The sequence below is a fragment of the Myodes glareolus genome, chromosome 24, assembly GCF_982192425.1.
Source record: "Myodes glareolus chromosome 24, mMyoGla1.1, whole genome shotgun sequence".
NCBI lineage: Eukaryota > Metazoa > Chordata > Mammalia > Rodentia > Cricetidae > Myodes > Myodes glareolus.
In genome coordinates this window covers 840025-867013 of record NC_142049.1, presented here as the reverse complement: position 1 = coordinate 867013, position 26989 = coordinate 840025, and the positions used below count along the sequence as shown (strand labels likewise).

The following is a 26989-nucleotide window of genomic DNA, read 5'->3' as shown; positions in this document are numbered from 1 at the left end:
CTTAGCTTCCTCGTGTGTCAAGTAAGGGAAAGTGCCTGCCCAGAGCACAAAGCCAGTGCTAAGCCTCACTGCCAACACTGAAGCAGAGTCCCAGGCCCCAGGCCCCAGGCCTCCCCACAGTGAGCAGCCGAGCAGTGAGTTCACCACGAGCAGTAAAGCACTCGCTGTGCTCTTCCTTCTCTCAAGACTAGGACTCCACGTTTCACATCTTCTTTCATTTATTGAAAAAAATTTTAGAAAATGGCAGTTAATAAAGGGCACAAACAAATGGACAGGAACATACTAGTGGGAAACAGAGACTATAAAACTAAAAATGCCACTGGCTTCTTTAATTGGTTAACAGCACAAAATGTAATAGGCAGGTCTATTTTAAACAAATTAAAATATTTGTATTTTTTTTAAAATAATTCTCCCCAAGTCAAATATATATACACACCCACAAAAATGGTGCATACAGGAAAGCTGTCATACATAAGAAGTTGTATCCTGGACTGAAAGAAACAGTTGCTGAAGCAGGGATTAACACAAAGTCAGCAACAAGTTAACAACACCCACTTCGCAAGACAAGACCTGGCTCCATCGTCCAGAATGGCCTCAATCTCAATCCCCTTTCCTCAGCCTTTCAAGTGCTGGGATTGTAGGTGAACACCACTGCCCAGTGGGTTAAGGGTTCTTAAGAACTGAGCATTCAAACATTGCATGGCACAAAGCTGTGCTAAATAAAGTACTATTAAGTGCAAAGGAAAAAGAATGCTCGGCTTTACAAAACTGTTTCTTAAGGAAAACAACAACAACCCAGCAGACCAAGAAGGCTACAGCCAGCCATCAAAGATACAGCTTTGCATATCTGTGCTAGGACATTCTATTTATCCAGCATGGGCTAAACAGGGGCATTTTTTAACATTTCATACTTGACCAAGTTTAAGCTTCTGCTTCTTTCCTACCCACCAGTAACTGTATGATCCAGCAAAAGACAGCTTTTAGAATTGGCTATTTTATTTTTCTTTCTGTGGCAAGACTATCATGTAGCCTAGATATTTCAGGTTCATATGCATCCATGACCAGTGTCCCGCTGTGATCAAAGAACTTAGCAATGGACTTGGTGAACTCGGCTTCCCGCTGCTGCTTTGTCCTCCCACTGATGAAGGTCAACTTCAGGGTGTATTTGTCATCGAACCTAAGCATCAGGACAAAGAACAAAATCAAACACCACATAGACTGGAAAACTGCAGAGTTCTGAGGGTCAGGGACAAGAGCAATGAAATACCAAACAGCAGAAGAGGGCATTAAAGGGGAAGGAGAGGAACCAGCAGACGAGAGAGGAGGACCAGTGAGAGCAGACATATGAAAATGCCACCAAAAATGCACCACTTTATATGCTAACTTTAAAAATCAATTTAAAAATAAATAGGAACTCAAGCAGTAACACACCTCACCAAATGTTTTTGAAATGTGGGAATAAGCTTAGCAATGCTGAATCAGAGACTACCCCCACCCTCACCCAAAGAGAGACAGACCCTACTCCCAGGCTTTCTAACTGCCTAATTATTGTACTAATTATGCCTAATTACGGTACTAATTCTGATGCCTCCCTAGATATGCTGACATATCCCCCTGGTATAATTACTGAACCCTAATGAAGATGAAACACACTATCCAAGTAGAGTATTCCATGTAGAGGACTGGAAAGTACAGAGGCCCAAGGACATGCCTTGGATATCTGAAGAATAGAAAAGGAACCTAGCTCCAGGTCACCATCTGGTAACAAGGACTACAAGACAAACATCAGCCACTACTTTTAGTACATAGAGGAAATGTGTCTTCCAGTCACAGGCAGGTTTCACTACAGGAGGAAAAACGGGAAGTGTTCAGATGGAGAAGCTACGGAAGATGTTGTACATTTTATAGATGGCCGACAGCTACAGCTAAGGCTCGGTCACACATTTTTTTCATTTATTTTTATTTATGTATGAGTGTTCTGTCTGCATGTCTGCCTGTGTATTCCTGTGTGTCTGGTGCCCATGGAGGCCAAGGGAGGCCCTAGAATCCTAAGATCCCTGCAGCTGGGCTGTAAGCCACCATGTGGGTGCTGAGGCTCAAAACTCAGGTTCTCTGGAGCAATAGCGGCTTCTTTTAATCAGCAAGTCATCTTTCTTTCTGACACACATACTATCTCAGACCTTGGGCGAGGGCTGAGGACACAGAGATAAACAACACAATCCCTGTCTGTGCTTGGGAACCGGGGATGGTAAAGAGTTTCAGGCTGTGGAGAGTGATACTGTGGGATTTACAGTTTACCAAGACAAACTTAATCATAGCTGCATGTGACCATGGACAACACTAGCAAGTAAAAATGTTCTTGGAATACCTAATTTAGACTAACACATGGCAGGAAAGCCTTCTTCAGAGAGGGCAAACAATTTATCTTTGAGACAGAAAACTAATCAAGCCAGAAAGAAGTCAGTTTAAAGGGAGACAGCCAATGGGCAACTAGAGCGGTTGACAAAGTGCAAACTCCACAATGCTGTCTGAGAAGGGTGTGAAGACAGATAAGATGGAGGTGCCACTGGGGGCAGAGGAAGAAGTTTACACTGCATACCAACTGCAGAAGAGCAACCCACTGAAGACTGTTTACATCTGAGTTAAAGCCTGTGCAGTTTGACCACCTGTGACACTCACACTGCCACATCAGAGCACACCCGGCAGCTGCAGAGACAGCAGAATCAGCACTGCTCCACACTAAACCACTGTTAAGGGAGAGGGTGACAGCAAGGAGCATTCAGGATTCTTTCTCCACCAACAATACTGGGCAGCTGACAACAACTAGCAAGGAATGTGTGAAGTCAGTATTTTACACACTTCTAGTGGGATTTAGAGTGAAGCACACACTTTGGAAAACAGACTGTCAATTCACCAAAGTAGCTACATGACACAGGAATTCCTATTCGAGGTACATTATCCAAGAGAAATTAAAACAGATTCATACAAATGCATAGGCACTATCATTCATAAAATCAAAAGATAGAACTAATTCAAATGTTCTTCAACTGAAATAGGGTAACAAAATATAGTGTACTGATACATGGCACATCAGAGGTGAACTTTGAAAACATGCTATGTTGTGAAGTACTGTCTTCTGGACATGGCAGGGCCATTGTACTCATGGACTCACGGCAACTGTGGCTGCCCCATCAAGGTCTGTACAAGATCAAGACAATCAAGATCTGGCATGGACGGCGAGTGAGCTCACGAGGTCCCACTCTAGCTGAGAGTAACAGGCAGTGATGGCTGCTGGGAAAGGCAGTTGTTGTTTTCAGGAATGAAGCCTCATAGGTTGCCCATACTCCAGTGGGTAACCTGACTAACAGGCAGCATGAGCTGGATTCAGTGATTATAGAGGTAATATGAAGTTGAGAAGGGCCCGTACAGAGGGGTCTGGGAGAAGCTGGGGAGTGAACGGGTGGGTGGATATGATCAAATTACATACCAGTATGAAATTCTCAAAAACCAGATAAAATTTTAAAAGTTTTGAAATACAAAAAAAGGAAGACACTATGCTAAGTAAAAGAAGTCATTATTATCCCATGCAAATGAAATGCCCACCATAAAAGAGACATTTATACAGGAAAGCAGAGGGTGATTACTAGGGTTGCAAAAAATGGGGGAAATAGGAGACAATTACTGAAGGTATAGGTTTTCACTCTGAGGTGAAGGAAATGTTTCTAGGACTGCGGTAACAGGTATCAACTATAATACACTAGGAGTCACTGAATTAAACTTTACGTGGGTGAATGGGAGGGTGGGTGAATTTTCTCTCAATAAAGCTGTGAAAAAACAAGGCAGGCCGGGCGGTGGTGGCGCACACCTTTAATCCCAGCACTCAGGACACAGAGGCAGGTGGATCTCTGTGAGTTTGAGTCCAGCCTGGTCTACACAGTGAGTTCCATAACAGGCTCCAAAGTCACACAGAGACACCCTGATCCCAAAAACTAAAACAAAACAAAACCAAGGCAGGTGAGATAACTCAGTGGGTAAAAGTGTTTGCTAGCTGATCCTCAGATCCCATGGTTGAAGGAAGAGAACTGACTCCCAAGAAGTATCCTGACTGCTGACTGCCACACTTGCATGTACCATGGCAAACATGCACACAAGCAAATCACACACACACACACACACACACACACACACACACACACACACACACACTGGGACCACACACTACCACCACCACCACTAAAAAAAACAGGTTAGATGAAAATAATGAAATCAATGTTGTTGGATTCTAGAATTATGCAACTGTTTTAGCACCTTGGTGAGAAGTACAAACTTCTCTAATTGTTGAGGCCAAAAGCCAGGTAGGGGCCTGTCAGGAGAAAGCAGAACTCAGCTGTGACTTTAGAATGAAGGTCTGTTTCTCTTCCTCAGAGGCTACTCCACAAACTGCCAGGAAGGGGCCGGTACTGAAGCTCCTTACCTTCAGTGTGAGTCATTACAATATGACGGCCTGGATATGCTAGAAACTGTATCATTTCTTTTTAGTTAATAACTAAGAACCTGGAATCTGTGCACAACTTGGGCTAGTATTAACACACACTCTACCACTTCTGAGCTCAATCAATTTAACCTTTAAGGCCCATGCTCTTATCTGTAAATATGAGTTCTAAAGCTTAAATGAGGCAAAGATTCAGCATAACACCTGCAGTGGTTTGAATGAGAATGCCCTCATAGGCTCGTATATTTGAACAGTTGGTCCCCAGTTGGTGGCACTATCTGGAGAGCTTAGATGTGGTGTGGCTGGATAAAGTATGTGGCTGGGGATAGGCTCTAAGGGTTTAAAGACTTGTACCATTTCTAGTTTGCCCTCTCTGCTTTGTGCTTGTGGCTCAAGACATGGGCTGTCAGCTTGCTCCTCCAGCCACTATGTATGCCTGCTACCAAGTCTCCCTGAAGTGATGGTGATGGAACCACAAACCCTAATAAAGCCTTCCTTCTGTAAGGTGCCTTGGTCATGGTGTTTATCAAAACAAGAGAAAAGTAACACATACCTAATATATAATAAATGCTGTATGTGTATTTGCTATAGCTGATATTGAGCTTCCTAACAATTCCCTTGAGCAATTTTTTTTAACCTCACAGAATTTCACTTTATATAATTTTCCAAAAGCCATGAATTAGAAACAAACTCACTGGAACATGGACCTAGTTCTGAACACCAAGACTACCTGTGCATGCTACCACGGGACAGAGACTCTGGACACCACTCCAGGGATTCTTGAACACATTCAAAATCAAGTCAGAGGACACAGATGCTGAATGGAGGCTCCTTAAAGATAACCTCACATCTCTGATCTTTTTTAAAAAAAGATTTACTTAGTTAATATGTATATGTATTCACCTGCACAAGTTTATGCGTATGAAATGTATACAGGAGAACAGAAAAACCAGAAGAAGATGTTGGATTCCTGGAACTCAAGTTACATCTGGCTGTGAGCTGCTGCATGGGTGCTAGGAACCAAACCCGGTTCCTCCATAAGAGCAGTAAGCACTTCTAACCTCCGAGCCATTCCTCCAACCCAACCTCTGACCTTTGTTAACTGGTCACAAGGAAAAAGACAAAGTATATCCTGAGAGTATCTTCTACAATAAAGAAATCTCAGAACTGCAGTGCTAGAAAAAACCTACCAGCTCATTCACCCCCCATTTTACATGACTGGCACTGTGACTGGCATGGAACACAGACGAGTACACTGTAAATCCAGGGCAAACCCAACACCAGGAATACAGAATCTCTAGGAACTAAGGATGGCCGTTACCTTTTGAGGCTGGAGGACAACTGCCAAATATCATCAGGATCCATTCCTGTAGGATCTTTTCTGTGGGCCACAAGAAAGATGCTCTTCTCCTTATATGAGGTATAAATGGTCAGAATCCCCATCATCACAAAATAGGTTCAAATAATGTTAAGGGGAAAATATACAAATACGCAAACACAAAAAAAGTAACAACAAAAGACACACGAGAGCCACAAAAATTTTCTTGATAGCCTCAAGTTACTAGTGTATCACTGAAATTTTAATTATTTCCTTTTAACCCTTGTATTTAACACCTAGAAGAAATATGGCTTCCTCTGGTTAGTTCTCTAGCCATCTCAAAAAGGAGACAAATGGTCTTTCTTATCTTTTACACTGAAGGACAACAGGTCTAAGAATGTCCTGTTACTTAGTTTCTCAAAACTTTGTTATCGCCTGTGCTTATTTCTCTATTTAAAAACTATCAGCGGCGGGAGAGATGGCTCAGCAATTCAGAACACTGGCTGCTCTTGCAGGAAACCTGGGTTTGAATCCCATCACCCATACGGCAGTTCACTAGATTCTATAGCTCCAGTTCCAGATTTAATACCCTTTCTGGTTTCCTTGGACACAAAGACATACATGCAGGCAAATACCCATGTACATAAAACACAAAAATAAAAGCTCTATCTTCCATTTGACTATATTCAGCCAATGACAAAGTGACTTCAGATTTAGTCTACTGTGAGATGTACATGCAGACGCATTATTATACAGCTTGACAGTGCTAATTTTATATTCAACCACTAACGTGTAGAGTGTCACTTAAATTTTATGAACGAGAGAAGCAGGGAATATGATAAGAAGAATAATGACTCTGAGTTAAGACAGTACTGGGATTGCATGTTGGCATTTAATAAATTAATTTCTTCCCCACATATGCTCATCTCTAAATGGGCAGAATACTGAGCTTCTAGAATGGTCGTGAAGCTAAGCGTGGTGGGGCACACCTCTAATTTCCACACTTGGAAGGCTATGTCAGGACTACTGCGAGTTAAGGTCGGTCTACTGAGACCTGTCTCAGACAAATGGAACAGAACTTCCATGGGGCTTCTATATATAGCCATGTAGCACACAGTACTTCCTTACAGTGGTAGTCACTAGCACTATATATAAAACATGACCTTAGGATCATGCTTTGCTTTAAACAAAGTATAGCTGAAATATTGTCAAAGTAGTTCCTTTGGAGACTGTGTAATATGGTTGCTGTCACTGTCTTGAAAATGGTCTCTAGAACTTAAGGTACATTCTTTTAGATTGCATCAACAGTGAACATTTCTAACTAGGATAACTAATCTGATTACTGAAGAGTCAAAGGTTACATGTTGCCAAGACCAGGAACTGTCTATTTGTATAGTACTATTTTTAATCGGGTGCTTTATTAAGATGGCTTACTAACTGCCTCTGAAAGTGGATTAATTTTATTTTTGAAATTGTGTGTGTGTGTGTGTGCGCGTGTGCACACGGGTGCCTGCAGGAGCCAGAAGAGTGTGTCAGATCCCCTGGAGCTGGAGTTGATGACTTGGGTTCCGGGAAGCAAACTCTGACTACGGCACTATTTCTCCAGCTTTGTGAAGGTAGTCTGTAAGATATATTTTTTCACTTAGTGGTAGAGTTCTACATACTAATGGAGATATATAGCTATAATTTTTTTAATTTTATACCATTTATCTGGGGAAATGTGTGCACAAAGTATGTCAAGGCACAGGTGTGGAAATGAAAGGACAAACTTGCAGGGGTCAATTCCCTCACTCTGGGTTCCAGGGACTGAACTCACATCATCAAGCCTGACAGCAAATACCTTAACCTAAAGAGGCTATATCGTTTTTAAGTTATAAATTATGAAAGTTAAATACTGAACCAACCTGGAGCTACAGATTCAGAGACTGGCTGGTCAGATGACCCTGGAATCCCGTCCCCATCTCCTCAGCACTGGAATCACAAGCCTGTATGCTGTGTCCAGCTTTTAAGTGGGTGCTGGGGTTCCAAGCTCAGGTCTCCGTGCTTGTGTAATGAATATTTTAACAATGGGCCATCTCCAACACTCTTTTTCCCAGTTTTTAAATGGGGATATGAGGTTTTGCCAGGTAGCCCTAGCTGGCTTGAAACTCATGGTCACCCTGATTCATCCTGGGAGCTGGAATTACAAGCGTATGCTACCACACCCAGAGTCCCACTCATTCTGGCAATTCTGAATGTGTATTACTTACATTTTTTCTGCTGAGCACAAGGTCACAAACACCTTGGATTTCAAACCCACATTGTGTAGACCCAGGAGTCCTTAATCTCACTGAAACACAGGTCAAATCCGCACTCATGCTCAGGACCTCCCCAGCCAGCTCTTCAGCATCAAAGAAAAATAGGAAACAAATTCAAACTTCTAAAAGCCAAAGCTTTTCTATTAATAGTCTGGAATAAATGGCTTAAAGCAACCCAGTCTGATGGAAAAAAATCCAACGAGTTAAAAGAGCTGGGTCTCATTACCATTGTGTATTTTTGCTCTAGTTCTCCTATTAGTTAATAACTAAATAACCTTATTAAATACAGAGTATCAATGATACAGCATGAGTTGACAGGTACAGCTTTTAATGTTAACTCTAACATTAGCAAGCCCTAAAATCAAAGCTTCTATGTGAAGCAAGGCTAATTAAACGGCAGGCATTTCTGAATTGTTACTAGAAAGTAAACCTGAGCGTGAGAAAAAGGATATGATATTACGCACAAAGCCAAAACTGGCTTGGACTCTGGAAACGGGTGCATGTAATCCCAAATCAAAGCCACTACGGCAAAGAAGCAGGAGATGGTGCAGATGGTGAGCCGGCCGTCAATCAGTCCAAAGTTCTCCACGTACTTGTACTTTTCCAGGAGCACCTAGAGAGAAGCAGGGGGAGGTGTCAGCGATGCGGCCTTGCTGTGGCTTGGCCATGTTATGAACTGCAGGAAAGAACAAATTTTCTCTTCACTGGCATCTTACCACTCTAAACAAAGAAGCTCAAATCCTACTTAAAGAATCCCAGAGAATTTTATTTATTTATTTATTTATTTATTTATTATACAACATTCTGACTCCATGTATGCCTGCATGCCAGAGGAGGGCGCTAGATCTCATTACAGATGGCTGTGAGCCACCATGTGGTTGCTGGGAATTGAACTCAGGACCTCTGGAAGAGCAGTCAGTGCTCTTAACCTCTGAGCCATCTCTCCAGCCCTATTTTATTTTATTTTTTTATATAGCAAGTTTCTTGTTTATATAAATAAGTTTCTTTATGTAGCCTTGGCTATCTTGGCTGTTCTGGAACTAGTTCTGTAGATCAGGCTGGCCTCAAACTCACAAAGATCGGCCTGCCTCTGTGTCCCAAGTGCGCCTGGCAGTACCTTACATAGCTTTTAAAATTCTCAAACGGACTCTCCATAGATGAAAGTTCTACCTTCCCAAGCTTCTGTGCTCTAAGCTAATTAATCTCGAAACAATGAATTACCAATTTTCATGACACCCCAACACTGATGTTAAAAACACTTCCTCCTATTTATTCTTGATAATTTTAGAAGCCCTTTCCTGGTTCATTTTCTAACTTTGAGATCTAAGAGGAGACATGTCCACAGGCTAAAAACACACTCATGCACATTCTCGAAAAATGTACCTTTTTGGCGGAATCATCCAAAGAGTTTTTCACAGCTGATCCATCCCACTTATCAATTTTTACAGGCTTATCATCAATTTTCCACTGCAAAACAAACGGAAAAACTGTGCATCAAAAACTGTGGCACCTTACAAAGTACAATGAGCTACTTTCTTCAGAACTCTTGTCTTCTGATGGAATGGAGACTAGGCACCACAATCAGGTTCTCATATGGATAGTGCAAGTTTCCATGCAGAAAACGCAAATCCTACAGCCTAGAACCAGAACAAGTGGATGTGCTATGTCAACTCATACATCCTACCCCATTTTACATTCACAGATGAGTGCAGAAAAAAAGCTGCATTTGTTCACCCTAACATCCCGTAAGCACAAAATTCAGCAAATACAGGTATAGGAATTTATAGACAGAGAGAGAAGGTCCTTAAAACATTGTTGTCTATAAATAATTTGAATACTTTATTACCATGCTGCACCTTTTAAGACAGCAAATCCAGAAAAATGGGTTGACACATCAAATTTTCAGTTATAAACCAAGTGCCCTACTTTTCTTCCTGTTACTGTGATAAAATACTGTGAGACAAACTTGCCTTTGCCTTGTTTTAATGTGGGATTCCCTCTATATGCTATGAATATGTTTTATTACCATTGGTTAATAAAGAAGCTGCTTTGGCCTATAGTAGGGCAGAATACAGTCAAGCTGGAAGAGATAAAAAGAGAGAGTAGGTGGAGTCAGAGAGATGTCATGTAGCTGCCCAAAAAGCAAGAGGTAACAAACCACAAGTCTTGTGGCCAAGTACAAAATAATAGAAATGGGTTAATTTAAGATATAAAAGTTAGTTAATAAAGAAGCCTGAACTAATAGGCCAAATAGTGTAATTAATATAGTTTCTGTGTGATTATTTGGGTCTGGGCGGCTGGGAAATGAAAGAACAGTCTCCGCTTACATTGTATCTCTGTGTTTATGTTTACACACATATGTAGGTGTGTGTGTGTGTGTGTGTGTGTGTGTAGGCCAGAAGCTTCCTCAGTTGATCGCTACCTTTTTGTTTGTTTCTGAGACAGAGTCTTTTTATGGAGCCTTGGCTGACCTGGTACTGTGTAAGCCAGAATGGCCTCTGCCTCGGAACACTTAGGAAGGTATATTTTCCAGGCTGGTCTCTGCCTGCTATCTGGCAACTTGGCTGATACACAGTTCCCTGCACTATATAAAATATCCCCTACATGCTAAAAGTAGTTCCCTGTGTCTAAGCTCTGTGAACAATGTGATCCATGTCAAACACCTTTCTTCTAGGAATCTGGCACAGACTAGGCATAAGGTGCCCACTTAACTGTGTGTCTAATGAGGTTCCCCGGCAGACACCACTTTACATGTGCTATCTGTTGTAACTCTCCTTACTGAAGGGATGTCTCTTGGGGTTTTAATGGCCAAGAAGCTCTGCCATTAAATACCACTTGGTCTCCTCCGCATTCCATTCCATGGTGCTATAATAGATCTTATTCCAGGCAGCACTATATGCTGAGTTTCATGGTTTGGCTAACAAATCACCAGTCTTGGGAAACTCTCCTGACATATTCGTATTATTTTTCCTGCTCCTCCTGCCATCTTTTCAAAACAGTCATAGTACTGACTTGGCATTATTTAATTGCTTAACTGGATCAGATCATGGCTCTGAGTTTACATTATAACCATACAAGTTATTCATGTTCATGAGTGAGTCATGATGGTTACTAGAAATCACTTTTTTTTAATCAACAGAGGAACAGGGCATACTTGTCCTTGCCTGAGTTTTGAGGACAGAAACACCCCATATAGGCAAATGCGAATAAAACAGTCCCACACTAGCTCAGGACTGGGTCTAATGAAGGGTTCCCTATTTACAATGGACTCACAGGTCTTATCCTTTGCAGGAGTGGGCAACAGGAACCGAATCCAGGAACCAAGAGAGCGAGCAAGTGAGCCTGCATAGTTTTTTTTCTTTGGTAACCAACGCCATGCCCAACCTGGTCCAGTATCTCAAAGGTCACTGGCTGAAGGAGGTTCCCCAACAATTCCCCTTTTTGCCTAAATAAGAGTTCCAAACCTAATACAAAAAAATTGTATACAATAAGAACAGATATCAAGTATAAAAATTAGAATTACGACCAGCATAAACAATATTAAGCAAGAAACATATGTTAAATATTTCAATACTTATCCTGTCCTAAAGAGTCTAAGTCTTGTATTAGAAATGGCTGGCTAAGTCAGGAGAGGACAATAACTACAACTATCTAGTCTTTAATCTCATCGAAGACCTGAGAAGGTAGATAATTTCTCTTGAGTAGGCAGGAAGTACAATCAGGCAGCTTCCAAAATGTGCAATAAATGAAGACAACAGGCTACCTGGGCAATCACCCAAAGTCTCACTGGGAACACTGGAGCAACCAACTTTGGCTAAGGCCTACAGAAACTGACAGAGCATAGCCAAAGAGGCAGGAAAAATTTCAAAACCATCTTACCCTGTCTTGGCAAGGTTTGCCAGTCTTTTTTCTTGTATCGTGCTTGTCCAGTCCGGACACCGCAAATTTTGTCAGTGGTCGAGGCATGGGCAGTTTCTTGCCCAAAGGCCAGTTTTGCCAAGAAGAAAACAGCTCCAAGTGGAGTGTCTTCAGTGCTCAACATTCTCATGGGTATAGATTGATGTTGCCAGGAGCAATCGTGTCTCACGTCAACAGAACCCTAAGTTATTTAAATGTCACATTCTATAGTTCTTCGAAGTGGTTGAAGATCACCCATCTATGCGGCATACAATCCCTATATATCTAAAGAAACTGATTAGTCTAACTATAATCATGACAAACATGGGTTACTAAAGACCTATAATACTTAATACTTGTATAGCTTAAAGACTAAGAGTTTATACTAGAATATTAAACAATCTTTAAACAACTGTGCAGCAAATGAGGACAATGACCTCAAAATGGAAAGAGTGTATAAGTATCTTGAGGTAAAAATGTATAGTGCAATATGATAAATATATCCTAAAATGTACCAATATACAAATGTCTTAAGTCGAGGTAGAAATATGCAGGCATACAATATGACAAAATTACTTTGCCTAGGTGTAAAAATATTGTAAACAGAAATAGGAGCATATTCAATATAACAAATATAATTTGAATTTGTACCAACATGAAAGAATCTATACCAACATAAATTGTCTATAAATAATAGCTCACAATCACTTTTATTATTAGTGTGAGTAAGCTCATGCTGATCTACCTATTATCCCATTTAATTCCCCCTCCCCTTTTTTCAAAGAGATCCCTGAACCTACATAATTTCCACTCCAACCTCCCAACCCTATACCAGTTGATTTTAAAAATCAACCGCTAATTGACATCATCCCTAACCCTGAGGACAAACTTTGTTGGGAGAGGGGACATAGTCTTCTAGAATTACTTTTAGCTGTCACGGAGGCAATGTACTTTCTATGGGATCCTGTAAAACTAAAATGACGGTTAAGTTTCAAGATACTATCTGGAATAATTGTAAATAGTCTCTGAGCAGTCAACAGGGTTTTTCTGAAGTTCTTATATATATGAACTCTGACTACACCCGTCTAACAAGTTCACTTGATGACTTTCATGAACACTTGAGATTCATTTCACTTATGATTCTCCACTGCAGAAAGTTCTACAAAGCTAGAAGCTGGCAAGGCTGGCCCCAGAGCTACGTTCTCAGTAACCAAGATATAGAAGCTGTATCCTAATGTCAGGCTGAGACTCTAACCATGAGTCATAATACAGGTTATGAGGTTAAAAAGGTTTGGATAACAGTTCACGAATGAATGAATGAATGAATGAATGAATAGCACGCCAACTTTTAATAGCCCAAACAAATTGGAAAACAGTTATTCTCCCCCGCCCCCCAAGATAGTTTCTCTGTAGCTTTGGAGACTGTCCTGGAACTCACTCTGTAGACAAGATCTACCTATTTCTTCCTCCCGAGTGCTGGGATTAAAGGCATGTGCCACCACCACTCAGCAAAGCAGCTATTCTTTCTGGCTGCCATATAGCTCAGAAGGCACTGACAGGCATGGGGCAAACCAGCTTAGTGCAGTGACTCAGGGGAGAAGATTAGATCTGCAAATTTGTTTTTGAAACAGGAAACAGGTGCCGCTTTGCTCTTAAAGTCCGTTTCAAAGGAACAGAAACCCGCATCAGTATTGAGAAACCGAGAAGCACATTCATACACCTTGATCACATCTCTTCATGGCGAGTGAAACAACAGGTGTGGAAATAAAAACCTTCCTCCCACAAAGGGAGAAAAGAAAAAGCAAGAAGAGAAATCATGTTGAAGAGGTTATATTAAAGGCACCATCCTCATTTGAACACACCCCATGTTCTCACTCCCTCAGAACAAAACCCCTGCTGTTCACATAGACTTGCTCCACTCGGGATAGGTCCCAGATTCTCCACCTCAGCAGCCAGTTTTCTCAGACACATCAAGCAGCATCTTCTACAGCTATTTCTAAGACTGGGGGATTTTTCTCGGCTAACATCAGGGCTGTAAGCACTGGCTCTGCACTGATCACTGTAGAGAAACCCCCACACAAAACTGGAAAAACACAAACTGGTAGAACTCAGCCAACTCCCAGGCGCACTAGTTGCTTCTGGAATTTAGAAATTCTGCAAACAAGTCAATGTAAACAAAAAGTCAGTTTTCCAGGAAAAAGGAAAACAGCTCCTGACTATTTTCTCTCTTCTGTCTCTCATTTCTTGGTTAAATCTTCCGTGTTGGGGTAGGGGAGTATCCTGGAACAGGCCTGTAATCTCACTACTAGGCAGGCTGAGGCAGAAAGACTCTAATTTTCAAGAACAACCTGGGTTACACAGTGAAGTCCCATTTCAATAAGGGAAAACAATCTTCCAAATGTTCCTCTGTGAGAACACTTTATCTCTTTCTGATATCCCAGTTAGGGAATTCATCACCTTCCCATTCTGTTTTTATACAGGCCTTTAAAACGAGCTTTATCAGTATTGTGTAATATAATCTTTACAACAAGTCAATAATGAGAATATCTACAATATTTACTGTGGTAAAGAAATTCAAGTAAGTTCAATAATGATTAATCATCCAAGCGTTTTAGTATGCTGCACTAGAACGCAAACTTGCCCTTCTTTCTACTAAGTCCTATACACTAGTCTATGGCCATATTACGTCTGTGAACTATGTGAATAATCTTCCTAAAGTCACTTTATATAGTCTCAAAAGCCTTTCCATCCCACTCCCACTTAAGCGACCCTCTCCAGTCTAACTCTACATCACTAGTTTACCTAGAGACCCTCCTGGCAAGCCTACAAGAAATCTCAAGCACCATCACATTCTGTATAAGGAAGAGAGATGGCTCAGCGGATAAAGATACTTACTGCTAAGCCTCATGGGGTCCCTGAGTCCCTCACAGTAGGAGAGAACTGATTCTCAAAAATTGTTCTCTGACCTCCACACCATGTGCCCCCCACACATCAAAATACATCAAATGCAATAAATAATTTAAAACTCTCTTACTTCATATGTTCTTCTCATTCTCAACATCATGTCTGAACTCTACTCAGACATGACACCTTTCACCTCAGGGCTCTAACTCTTAGCTATCAAATCTTAAGAACCATCCTCTCATTTGAATTTCTGCAAAAAGTACCTTTTGAATGCATTATGTGTTTCCTTAAATATACTTATTTTGAATATTCTACTTCCTATTTGGCTAGTCTGAGCACTCTGATAACAGAAGCTTGCTACGTCCCTTCATCACTACTCAGTAAACTTCAGAGTGCAGAGGCTGTTATTGTCTTGATTCTGCCCCAAACCCTGTCATATAGTTGCCAGAGACTCTCTTTGTTTCATATGAAGAATAGGAAAGGTTCTAAGGTTAAGTAACTTCAGTCTTCATACTTTACTCCAGTAGCAGAGACACTTAAAGGCCAACTTATCCTAACACTAAGATACTACAGTCAGCTCTCTACATCAATATTGCACAGGCAAGGATCAACCAATGTACAGACAGTATTCAAAGGAAAAAACAAAAACAGAACAAAAACGAAAAACCTTTGTATGTCTTGAACTCACAAACATTTTTTGTCACAGTATAACAACTGTCTGCAAAGCATTTACTTTGCAGCAAGTATTTCAAATAATCTACAGGTGATTTAAAGCATACTGGAGGGTAGGTATATAGCTTATATTCAAATACTATACCATTTTATGAATGATCTGAGCATCCTTGAACACCAAAAATCTGCAGTGAAACCTGAAACCAAGCCTTGACAGACACCAAAGAGCACTGTTTAGTAAGCTCTGCATTGGCAGAATGTCCATATTTATGTTTGCTAGTGAAAATCCAAGCAGAGGGAAGACGGAGTCACCTGGGAAGGCTCAGCATGAGCTGTGAGTTGCACACCTAATAGAAAGGGTGAATTTTAACACAAATACCAACCAATTCTCAGAACACAATCCTACTTAAGAAGTATGAAGACTGTGAGAGCAGTCAGAAGAAAGAAGCAGGAGGATCTAAGCTTGAGACCAACTTAGCTGCATGGCAAGACCCTATCTTTAATGACCCTCAAAAGAACCAAGCAGAACTGGGGATGTGGCTCCATGGTGGAGTAGTTCCCTACTATGTGGGAAGAGATCCTGGATTGGAAGCCCTCAACATAATCAGATATTCATTTCTTAAGCACTAGCAATCTGTTTGGCTCAGAGGAGTCAGAAAGCTTTTCAATTAAAATGTTTCAAGAAAAAAATGGTTTACTATATTAAAGCTGCATGCTCCACACTTAACACATCAGCTGAGAATGAAAACACTGGAGGGGAACCTCATAATATACTCAGGCTAAATTCCTCACTTTTCAAGATGAGTAACAGACACGGGGAGAACAGGCATATTTCAGGTCACACAGCCAGAGGCAGAACCAATACTAGGCCTGCTTTTCACATAACTGTTTCTTCCAGATGCTGTGCAAAGGGCAAGAAGGTCAATTCAGGAGCAGCCCCACCCCTTTCCTTTAAGCCCTTATGGATAAAGATTTTTTTTTTTGTTTTTGTTTTTTAATGATTGGGTAGGCAGAGTGGAAAAGCAGCTAGCTGGCACAGACAGCAGGGGAAGAAAGAGAAAGGCAGGGAACGCAAAAGGGAAAAAGACTTTCTGTCAGCCTAGCAAGGGAAGCCAACATACGAATATTTCATTATTTGACGTGTCATGGAAAAGAAAATCTGCCTAGAAACTTTAGTGAATAAAAGGTCGCGGAACTCTTTGGCCTCTATAGCAACACGCGAGGGTGACGGCGGAAGTTTGGGGAACACCGACTTCGAGTAGATTCTTTTAATTTCTTGGGGAGATCAGTTTTCCGCGTTGGTGAAATAGGTACTTTCAAGAGTGGCCCTCCTAACACAATAGAAACGCGATCCTTACGGCGAAATATAGCCATAAATAACTTTAAAAGGCTGCGGTGACGGCCAGCGTTAGGGACCAGCATACTTGCAGAAAGAGAGGACCTAAAGAGAAAGCTGAGATGTGAATGTGTTGAGAGGGCAGATGACAAGAGCGCGGTGCTGGGCTAGTTAAGAAGCCGCAGACAAGGGGGGCGGGGATGGGACGGCGGGCTCAGCACCTCCTGGGCATCCCCAAGGCTCTACACTGTTCCCAGGACTCAGTTCCTCACCTTATCCAACAAACCAGTACGGCTGCTGCTTGTCCCACAGCTGGGGCCGCCGCCAACCCCACTACCGCCTCCGCCACCGCCGCTTCTCCCGCCTTGCGATGCCGCCGCCGCCATCTTGTCTCCCCTCCGCGTCTCCCTCCCACTACGACTTGTCCAATGCCGATTGGCTGAAACTGCCCACGTGGTGCGGCGCTCAGCGCCCATCGGGATCCGTAGTTCGTGGGCTGACGAGGGCTGAGAGTAGCCGCGGAGCTTGACGGGACTTGTAGTTAGAATCTGAGGTCGCCAGTTGCTGCCTACGTTGCTAGCCGCAGCGTCGCGGTTACTAAGGAGTGGGTGGGGAAGACTGTGGCAAGCGCCACCGTGGAGCGACTCCGAGATTCCCGTGAGGCTCGCAGGCGTGCATCCCGCCTGATAGGGACGTCGCCTCCGCGGACGGTTCGGAGGCGGAAACGACGCCGGAGGCAGGTGTGGCTGGAAACTTGGTTTGCTTGAGTTAAGAGTCTTTTTAGCCCCGAAAGCGTGGAAGAGCCTGCTCTTCACTCTTTTCTATCCCTGTTGTTAGAACATCAGTTCGAGTATTCTCTCCAAAGTGACTATCGTCTTAGCTGTTAGTAGTGTTTCATGTAGAACTGTCATTTATTGAGCCTACTGTCTTCCAGATAGTGCCCTACATGCGTTCACATCCATCCAGTGTCAATCTCAAAATAATGAATTTACCAGAAGGCAGAGAGCATGGGTCAGAACACAGTTGAAACCAAGTTTTTAGTTTTTTAATTAAAAGCATGTTTCCAGTTCTGATTTTACGGATATTGATTGAGAAAAAGTATTGAGCATCAGGAAAAGTTGACACTGTATAAGGCATGTAAGGAAAATAAATCTGGTCGCTAATCTAGAGGCTTAAGAATATTACTTTATGCCATATTACATTGCATTTAGCTTCTATACCTATATACTTCCCATAAATATTCAGATTATGGACCAAATGCTGAATTCATTAGACATTGTTTTGTTTTCCTGAGACAAGGTCTCATTGTAAGGTTCTGGATGGCCTTAAACTATGTAGACAGATTGGCTTCAAACTCACAGAGATCTAGGTGCCTCTGCCTCCTGAGTGGGGAACTAAAGGCACGTTAAGCTATTCCTGGCCACCGCAGTCGAATGCCTCTTGGCTTTTTGTTGTTGCCATTCGTCCTTCCTGCAACTTCTCATTTCTCAGCACCCAGCTCGAATGTCACCTGTTCTGCGAAACCCTCCTCGATCCTTGCCTTTTCCTTTCTTGCAGACAGAACAAAGTGCTCCTGCAGCGTCTTGTTTATGCCTGTTTAGTTGGGGTAGTATTTATTATGACCCTCCTTCTGTAGGTCACGCCTTGCTTGAGATGCTGGAAATGAGATTACTAGACCCTAGGTTTGCTTTCGGAGGTCCTCAGCTTCAGCCTGAGGTTGCCGTGGTGAACAGTCAGAAAACCAGGTCATTCTAATACACTGTAATAGAGTACCTCCATTAAGAAATAGGCCCATGGGGCTGGAGAGATGACTGAGCTTAAGAGCACTGGCTGCTCTTCCAGAGGTCCTGAGTTCAATTCTCAGCAACTACATGGTGGCTCACAACCATCTATAATGAGATCTGGTGCCCTTTTCTGGTGTACATGGATACATGCAGAAAGAACACTGTATGCATAACAAATAAATCTTTCAAAAAAGAAAAGAAAAGAAATAGACTCATGCTGGGAGGTGGTGGCACACACCTTTAATTCCAATACTCAGAAGACAGAGACAGATGGATAGCTGTGAGTTCGAGGCCAGCCTGGTCTATAGAACTAGTGCCAGGACAGCTAGGGCTACACAGAAAAACCTTCAAAAAACTAAGAAGAAAAAAAAGAAATAGGCCTAAGGGTTGGAGAGATGGCTCAGCATCTTGCTATTCTTGCAGAGGATTCCAGTTCAGTTCCCATCACCCACATGAAGGCCCACAATCATCTGTAATTTTAGTTTCAGGGGATCCAGTACCCTCATTTGTCTTCTATGGGCATTGGGTATACATGCATACATGTAGGCAAAACATGTGTACACATAAATTAAATATAAGTAAATTTTTAAAAGAAATGAAGCGGGCCTTAAAAAGGTCCACCCGGGAATATGGAGTTCCAGGAAAGGTAACTGCATGAATCAAGGTAAAGAAAGACAGACGTGATAGGCTGAAGGAGTGGAGTAAGCAAATGTATGCCAATAAGGAGCACCAGTGCCTCAGAAAGAGTGATGCATGCACACAGATGCAGGAGAGAGACAGACAGACAAAAGGTGTGTTTGCTGGAGCTAGGGGATGCTAAAGTCAGCTTGGCATTAGCTTTCAAGTTTGAAAGAGAGTTCAGAGGTAGCTGAAGTTAACCCTCATGTATGAATCTTCATCTTTCATTTTTCTACCATAAAAATGAGTTCATGCTTCTATCAGGGTTACAGTCTAGAAAATGTAACCTAAGAACTATGTCCCTTTCTTGTCCCTTTGGTTGTAAGTCCGTACCTTCTCACCTATTGTTCTCACACTGAATTAGAATTTCTATAATTATTTATGTGCTGCCTAATATTTGAGTTCGATTTATTCTTTGTATTAAATGCATGACATTTATTTTTCCCAGACTGGGACTTAACTCTCAACTTTGTCTTTGCTATTTTTATTCTACAGAAATGTGTTTCATTTAAGTGAGCTTATAAACGGTCCCTTCCTTTCCCATCTATGCTTTTTGTAGCCTGCTTAAGCAACCCAGCTGCATTATACTGGCAAACAGCATGGCTCTTATAATTCTCTGCCCATTTCTTCATTTCTGTGTCTTTTGTGTGTGCACATACATGACACTCAGGACCAAACCCAGGGTCTTGAACATACTAGCTACATCTCCAGCCCCTTTTGTCTCATCTTCATAGCATGTCCATCTGTTTCTTGGAATTGTTTCCATCCTATTATCCCCTCCCCCCCCCACACACACACCCTTCATCCAAGACACATTTTGGAGCATAAGGCTCCATATATCTAGAATGTAGGATATAATTACTAAAGTTCAAGACTTCTTAACAACAGGCTAAAAAGATTTACAATATCTCTTTTACAGGTAAAGAAACAGGTAAAGAAACAAAAGCAAAAGGAAAACAAAGACTCGTTCCCGAGGTCAAAGATCAGGTAAGTACTGTATAGACACGGAGCTAGGCCCTGAGTGCCCAGTGACCTGCTAGATCCTTCTCTAGCCGCGCTGTCTCTAGTGTTCTCTAGACAGCGATTTACTCAGTGCTCCCTCCTTCATTTGTCCAGCTGATAGATTGATCCACCAGAGAGGTGTCCTGAAAACCAAAACAGTGGATTTTGTTCCTGGCCCTCTGCCCTTTTGTAGAGAGTTCTAGCTCAGGCCTAGGTGTCCGGGTGTTTTTACTTGGCTTTCTGTTGCTCTGACAAAACACTGATACAAAGCAACTTGCGGAGAAAGGGCTTTATTTGTCTTGCGTGTCCTGATCCCAATTTATCCGTGAGGGAAGCTTCCAAGGCTAAGCAGGACAGGAACTGAAGCAGAGATCACAGAGGCCTGCTGCTCACTAGCTTGCTTTCCTACACAGGAGACATGGGCCTTCCCACATCAATCATTAATCCATAAAACGTGCCACAGGCTTTTCCATAGGCCAGTCTGATAGCGGCGTTTTCCCAACTGATGTCCATGCATCCCAGATGACACTAACCCTAGTTTGTATCGGCTGGCAAAAGCAAGCAAGGAAACTAACCAGAGAATGGGTTTGTTTGGGTGAGGCAATCTTAGGCCTGTAACAGGGAAGCTGGTGAGGGGAGCAAAATACTAACAAAGTAGTGAGTATCATTCTAGAAGTGTGGCAAGCCAGAGGACCGTGAGAAAAGCCTTTATCCCTTTAAGGGGACTCGGGATCAGAATGCAGAGAGGCTACACATTAGACCAAAGGAGAGCCAAGCATCACTTACTCATTCCATAGATACTCATGGAGTCTGCTACGTGCCTCATGCTGTGTTAGGATAAACTGATAATTCACTACACACACTGCCCTTTCCCTCGAGGGAAATTAGAGAGACCCTGGGATCCCAGGAGTGCTATCAATCATAGCCTTCGTTTGGCTCACTCATGGCCTTTGGGTGCTTCTAATGTGCTAGGTCCCGTGGACGGATGCGAAGCAATGAATCAGGAGTGTTTCAGACTTGGAGGCTCATCGTCCCTTGGGGGAGCTTTGCATTATCGGTAGCAACTGTATGAGGTCGAAAGCAGGGAAACCATGAAGGCGACATTAAGGACTGAATAAATAAACTCAGTCTAGCAAAAGCACCATTGTCTCCCGCTAGAAGGGCCAATAAAGGTTTTGTGAGAGGGGTGGCGTGTGCAAAGGGGATAGGAAGACATCCTTTCTGCACGTTCTTTATACACATCTGTCCACTGCTTCATCTCGTTTTCTACACAGTTCTCCAGGTACAGAATTTGTAGCTCCATTTCCTGCATAGGAAAGCTGAGACTCAAAGAGTCATTTTAATGACTTTGCCACAGCTGTCCGACTTTGTAGGAAAAACTAGACCCGAAGTTAAGTTCCTTGTTCCCAAACTGCCCTCTTCCTCTGCCCCACCTTTGCTACTGTCATGGCCAGGAAGCCTTCTCACAGAACATCTCGAGCCCAGCTTGCCTGTCTTTTATGTATTCTTCACACACGCTCGATGTCTCAGTCAGGGAACTCCCTTCCCTCAGCTGGGGCGGCTCAGATAGTCTCTCATATCTGCAGCTGCTCTCAAATCAGAACTTTTGATAATGAAAGTCTGTTAAAGAAAAATCTCTAGGAGTTTACAATGTAAGAAACTCAGGTCTTTGTGGGAGGAGTGGAACTGAATTTTTTAATGGGTGAGATTAACCAGGTAGACAGGGTAAAAATGGATATTTATTATGCTGAAGCAACACTAAGCACTAAGCACAAGGCTGGGAACACTGGTGACAATATACCCTTGTAAGGCTGAATGCCCAGGATTGGCGAGGCTGGAAAGGTGAGGGTGCTGATGCCAGGGACCTTGGAGAGCAGGCAAGTGTGTTTGAGGCTCTGGGTTCCAGCACAGCACAGCAAAACCAAAATGCAGCTAAGCAAACAAATGAGTAGGACCTGTGGCTTCCTCAGGGGTGCAGTCAGAAGAGCGTGGCGGCAGTCTAGGTTGGGTACGAGCGAATGCCGTGGCGAAGAGCAGGCTGCTAGGACAGTATGAGCTGGAATCCTGCCACAAGAACCAACCCAAAGCAGCGTATGATAAGAAGAAAGGTCCTGGGGCCAGGGCAGGGTCCAGTAGCATCACAGTCTCCAGCAGTGCATTCCCAGGCAGCAGCAAACGTTTGTGGCTGGATTTGCAAAGTTCAGTAGTAGTTGTTTTCTGGTTTGGTTTGGTTTGGTTTTGAATAGCATTTATTACTTTATTCCTGTGAAAGTCAAAGGATTTTCACCACAGAGAACCAACAGTAGCCTCGGAGTTGACGGTCTTCCCAGATGTGCTTGATTTGCTTTCAAAGTGACAGATGAGATGCTCATGCTCAAATAATAAAGATTTCATACAAAAGCAGACTTCTCTTGATAAAAACAAGGAAAGTCTGGCAACACTGACTGGGATTTTTGCTTGGCAGCAGTTGGGGAGTAGGAGCCGTTCCTGAGCGCACACGTATGCTCACATACATCTGTCTCTCTGGCGTTCAGCTTTCTTCACCCACTCCCCTCCCACAGCCTGCCTAGCTCCTGTAAAGACCTGGGTTTGCAGTGCGTGGCTACCTGTGCAGGTTTATGCAAGGTTTGACCTCAGACTCTGACAAAGACTGAAAGATACAGATGATAAACGTGTGTGTGAGTGTGTGTGTGTGTGTGTGTTGCTAAGGATGGAGCTCATGCTGGGCACGTACTCTACTGCCTTCAGCTCATCTTTATCTTCCCTGAACTCTGCAAGCTCTTTAACTTCCTGTTTCCTGAGTGACAGGTGATAAACTTAACTGTAATTAGGGATAGTCCCTCTTTTGAGGAATTATTCTGAAGACAGTAACAAGCTGATTTTTTAAAAAAGCCCAAGTCAGATCCTGGAGGCAGAACCATATTCACTTTCCAATTTCTGTCTGTATACATGCATGCACATACATTTCTGTCTATATACATGCCTGTACATACATTTCTATCTGTATACATGTACGTACATACATGTAGAACCAACAAGAAGTGAAAGCTTCTTATTCCTTGGGTGGTAAGAAATGAGCCAATCAGGATATGTGAAATGTCTTCCATCACAGCTGTCCCAGGGAGCCTTCCTGCCCAATTCCTTCCTGCTGATCACTCCCAGAGAGGGTAAGGTTACCACCCTTCTTTCTCCACACTTCCTACATCAGTGCTTAGTTCTGCCCTTTCTGGGAAGTGGACTGTTTGAGGTGGTCCCCTTCCCTGACCTCTCAGCTCCTCCTCTCAGATGCTCTCCTGGGTTTTGTTGTCCTTGGTTTACCTGACAGCTCCCTGGGCCTCCTCCATCTTCCTGTTTACCTCTCTACAGTTGGTTTCTGGTCTTGTTTCTATTTCTGGTTTTCATTTCTGTGTTTCGCCTTCCCTCTTTTGCTTCCCCACCTTGCTTTTATCTTTATCTTTGTTTGGTTCCTCTGTGTTCTGTGGTCTCTCAAAGTTCCAAAAGCTCCACTAGTTTGGTATAGTGCTCTCTACCAGTGTTCCCCATTGCCAGGCTCATTCACCGGACCATTTTGTCTGGCCTCCCTTTCCCAAGCACAGCTCGGGCATGGCTTGTGTAAAGCTCAGCTGTTGACTCTGTCTCCCAAAGTGTGAAACCACGGTCTCCCTGCCCCTCAGCAAACACCCTTAAGAAGCAGGCACTATCTTCCTGTTGAACCTTATTGTATCAAAGAGTTCCAAATGCACAGCCTTCTTCTTCCTGGGTCCTGACCATTTCCTCCTGTGCACCATGAAGCCCTCAGTCCTGTGGCTCTTTCTGTTTGGACTGTATAGTGATAGTTTGTTTATGATCTAACAAAGTATGACCAGTCAGTCATACTGGCCAGGCAGTGATGGCACAGACCTTTAATCCCAGCAGCCACACTACTTAGCCAGAGAGGCCGGGCAGTGGTGGGTCATGCCTTTAATACTAGCACGAGAGAGAAGTATGAGGTGGGATGAGATGGGACCACACTCTGTTTTTAGTCTGAAGATTGGGTAGAAGTAAGAGCTCTCTAGTGACTTGGCTGCTTTGCTTTTCTGATCTTCAGCTCGAACCCCAATGTCTGTCTCTGGGTTTTTATTGTGCTATATCACTGTTGATCCCCCTTTCCATCAGTAAATTCGGTTTACCCCTCAGACCAGATTTATCTACTCCAAACTTGGTCTGTTCATCATGTAAGATCCTTTCTCTGAACTCTGTTAGAAAGGCAACAGCCCTCTCATTCAGTCCACCATTCCTGTTAAGGTGGGAGCGTTGCCCCATAGGCAAGGACAGGGGGACTCAGGAGTAAAGGAACACGCTCAGTCACACAGCAAAGAAGGACAAAGCCAGGATTCAAGCCAGGTCTGTGTGAGCCTAATCTAGTGTCCTGCTGAGTTAGGACTGGTTTGCACCGGAAAGCCCCGCTCCTGCCACACACACACACACACACACACACACACACACACACACACCCTCTGTTCTTGGCAGCCCCATTGCCAAAGCAGAGCCTCCTGGTCCTCAGAGGAAGGGCGCCAGGACGCAGTGGTCTTGGTGGCCCAGGAATGGCACTGGGGAGGGCTCCCCCATGCCTTTTCACTCTCTGACTCCCCGCTGTGCTTGCTGTCTCAGGGAGATGGTGTCTTCAGGGATGTACAGAATGGACTGCGGCAAGCCCTACCTCAGCAACTGCTTTCCAGCCAAGAATCTCCTCCGGGTACCTGAAGAAGGTGAGACGAATCCACACCCAGCTCCTGCCTTGCACGGTTTTCTCCTTTTTGCCTGTACCACTCGGTCCATCCCCTCTCATCCCGCCTTCTATGGCAGCCCCATCGGGCCTTGTGCAGTGTGCTCTTAACCACGGTGCCACAGCTCAGCAGCCTCTCTCTGCTGCCCTGTAGAGGGTCATGCCAGTCACAGTCTAACCTACACTCAGTCTCTGCCACAGCCCCTTTCCTTTATTTATTTCCTTTCCTTTTAGGGTGCTCTTTTCACAAAGCTTTCGGCTTTGTCTGAAGTACTCAGCCTCCATTCCAGTTAGCCAGAGTCTTCAAATCCATGGAGCCCTGTTCTTCCTCCACTCTGTTCCCCAAACCATCCTATAGCCCTTAGTCTGTTATGCATCCGTCTTCCCATTTTTCTGATTAGATGACTAATCATCCTCTGGCCAGGTCCTAAATTAAACCACTAAATCTTCTCTGGTAGTTGTTTTTTTTTTTTTTAAGGTACCTGGAGGGACAGCCGTGGGTGCTGGGAACCGAACTCTTATATTTTTGGTTATGAGCCTAGCCTTTAACAGCTGAGCCATCCCTCCAGGCCTTCTCTGGTAGTTTTTCAAACACCCATCTAGTTAGCATGACCTCTAACCATAAAATTATTTTCATTGCTATTTCATAACTATAATTTTGCTACTCTTAAGAATCATAATATAAATATCTGACATGTAGGTTATCTGATATGTGACCCCTGTGAAAAGGTCAGTCAACCCCCGAAAGGGTTGTGACCCACAGGATGAGAACCACTACTCCAAAGCACCTGTCAGTCTGGATTTATGCTTTCTCTCACTCAGTCCCTCCTCCGCCCCCTCACACACACAGACAGAACACATAGGGGAAGAGAGGAGTATATGTACTCACTGAGAGCAAGGAGGTGTCATCAGTGAAGAATATACTTGTTGCCTGGATCTTGGTTTCTAAATACTATTCTCCAAAGAGAGGAATAAGACCTCTCCAGAGAAATAGATGTCCACAGGTCTAAGGTAAGGAAAAAAGAATTCTTATTGGGCCTTAAACATCTTGTAGTACCAGAAAGTAAAGAAGTGCTCAGAAAAAACATTGAGGGCAAGTTGAAAGGACATAGCAGCCAGATAACAGAGCCAAATCTGGGACAGCCTAAACAGAAAAATAAATAATGGTAGGATTGGGTTGTAAACCATGCAATAAATATTCATGAGCCCATAATGATATAAATAAACATTTAAGTCAATAAATAAGTGGGAGAGAAGAAACAGCTTTTCCTTGTGGTAAAAATCTCATTAATGAATACAGAACACATGAGGGGTATTTAAAATTGCTGTTCAAATATCACAGTAATATTTTTTGCAGGTAAAACCCACTTAGGATACTATGTCAGTCAGGATTCTTTAAAGATGTAAGAGTAATAGAAAATAGGTAGATGGATGGATAGATAGATAGATGGATAGATGAATGGATAGATAGATGATAGATAGATAATAGATAGATGATGGATGGATGGATGGATGGATGGATAAATGGATGGATGGATAGATAGATAGATAGATAGATAGATAGATAGATAGATAGATAGATAATAGATAGATGATGGATGGATGGATGGATAGATAGGTAGATAGATAGATGATGGATGGATGGATAGATAGATAGGTAGATAGATAGATAGATAGATGATGGATGGATGGATAGATAGATGATGGATGGATAGATAGATAGATAGATAGATAGATAGATAGATAGATAGATGAGCAGGTTGGTAGATAGAATAGAATTTGGCTTATATGCCTTTAGAGGCTGAGGTAACCCCTGGGGAAGAGCTGATTCTGAAGTGGGTTTT

The 26989-nt window shown here is 42.9% G+C and overlaps 2 protein-coding genes across 5 annotated transcripts in view; one reads left to right on the top strand and one right to left on the bottom strand.

The window, feature by feature from the left end:
• Positions 1 to 300: 300 nt before the first annotated feature.
• Positions 301 to 17346, bottom strand: Spcs2 (signal peptidase complex subunit 2). Of its 3 annotated transcripts, XM_085682933.2 has the most exons (6): positions 11987 to 12164; positions 11381 to 11571; positions 9491 to 9574; positions 8561 to 8720; positions 5814 to 5949; positions 301 to 1177 (listed from the first exon to the last, which is right to left on the bottom strand). In XM_085682933.2, the coding sequence occupies exons 1-6, from the start codon at positions 12153 to 12155 to the stop codon at positions 991 to 993; spliced, it is 927 nt and encodes a 308-aa protein (XP_085539059.1). In that variant the 5' UTR covers positions 12156 to 12164; the 3' UTR covers positions 301 to 990. The 3 variants fall into 3 exon arrangements, with proteins under 3 accessions (XP_085539059.1, XP_085539060.1, XP_085539061.1); XM_085682934.2 differs by lacking the exons at positions 11381 to 11571; positions 11987 to 12164 and adding an exon at positions 17189 to 17346; XM_085682935.2 differs by lacking the exons at positions 11381 to 11571; positions 11987 to 12164 and adding an exon at positions 15039 to 15107.
• Positions 17347 to 17459: 113 nt separating this feature from the next.
• The window catches only part of Xrra1 (X-ray radiation resistance associated 1), a 58818-nt gene continuing 49288 nt past the window's right edge, over positions 17460 to 26989 (top strand). The window contains exons 1-3 of one of the 2 annotated variants that reach the window (XM_048435040.3): positions 17460 to 17656; positions 20298 to 20365; positions 25031 to 25128. In XM_048435040.3, the coding sequence (XP_048290997.1) occupies positions 25035 to 25128 (94 nt within the window). In that variant the 5' untranslated portion in view covers positions 17460 to 17656; positions 20298 to 20365; positions 25031 to 25034. The remainder of the gene's footprint in view (positions 17657 to 20297; positions 20366 to 25030; positions 25129 to 26989) is intronic. The other variant, XR_014999558.2, reaches the window with a different exon arrangement.

Excerpts from the sequence above, each read along its gene's own strand:
- Spcs2 (XM_085682933.2), bottom strand. The coding sequence starts at position 12,155 with ATGAGAATGTTGAGCACTGAAGACACTCCACTTGGAGCTGTTTTCTTC. Across the intron at positions 5,950-8,560 it reads TTTGGCTTTGTGCGTAATAT|CCTATTTTGTGATGATGGGG; the intron begins CATATCCTTTTT and ends ACATTATTTGAA. Across the intron at positions 1,178-5,813 it reads TTGTCCTCCAGCCTCAAAAG|GTTCGATGACAAATACACCC; the intron begins GTAACGGCCATC and ends CCTGATGCTTAG.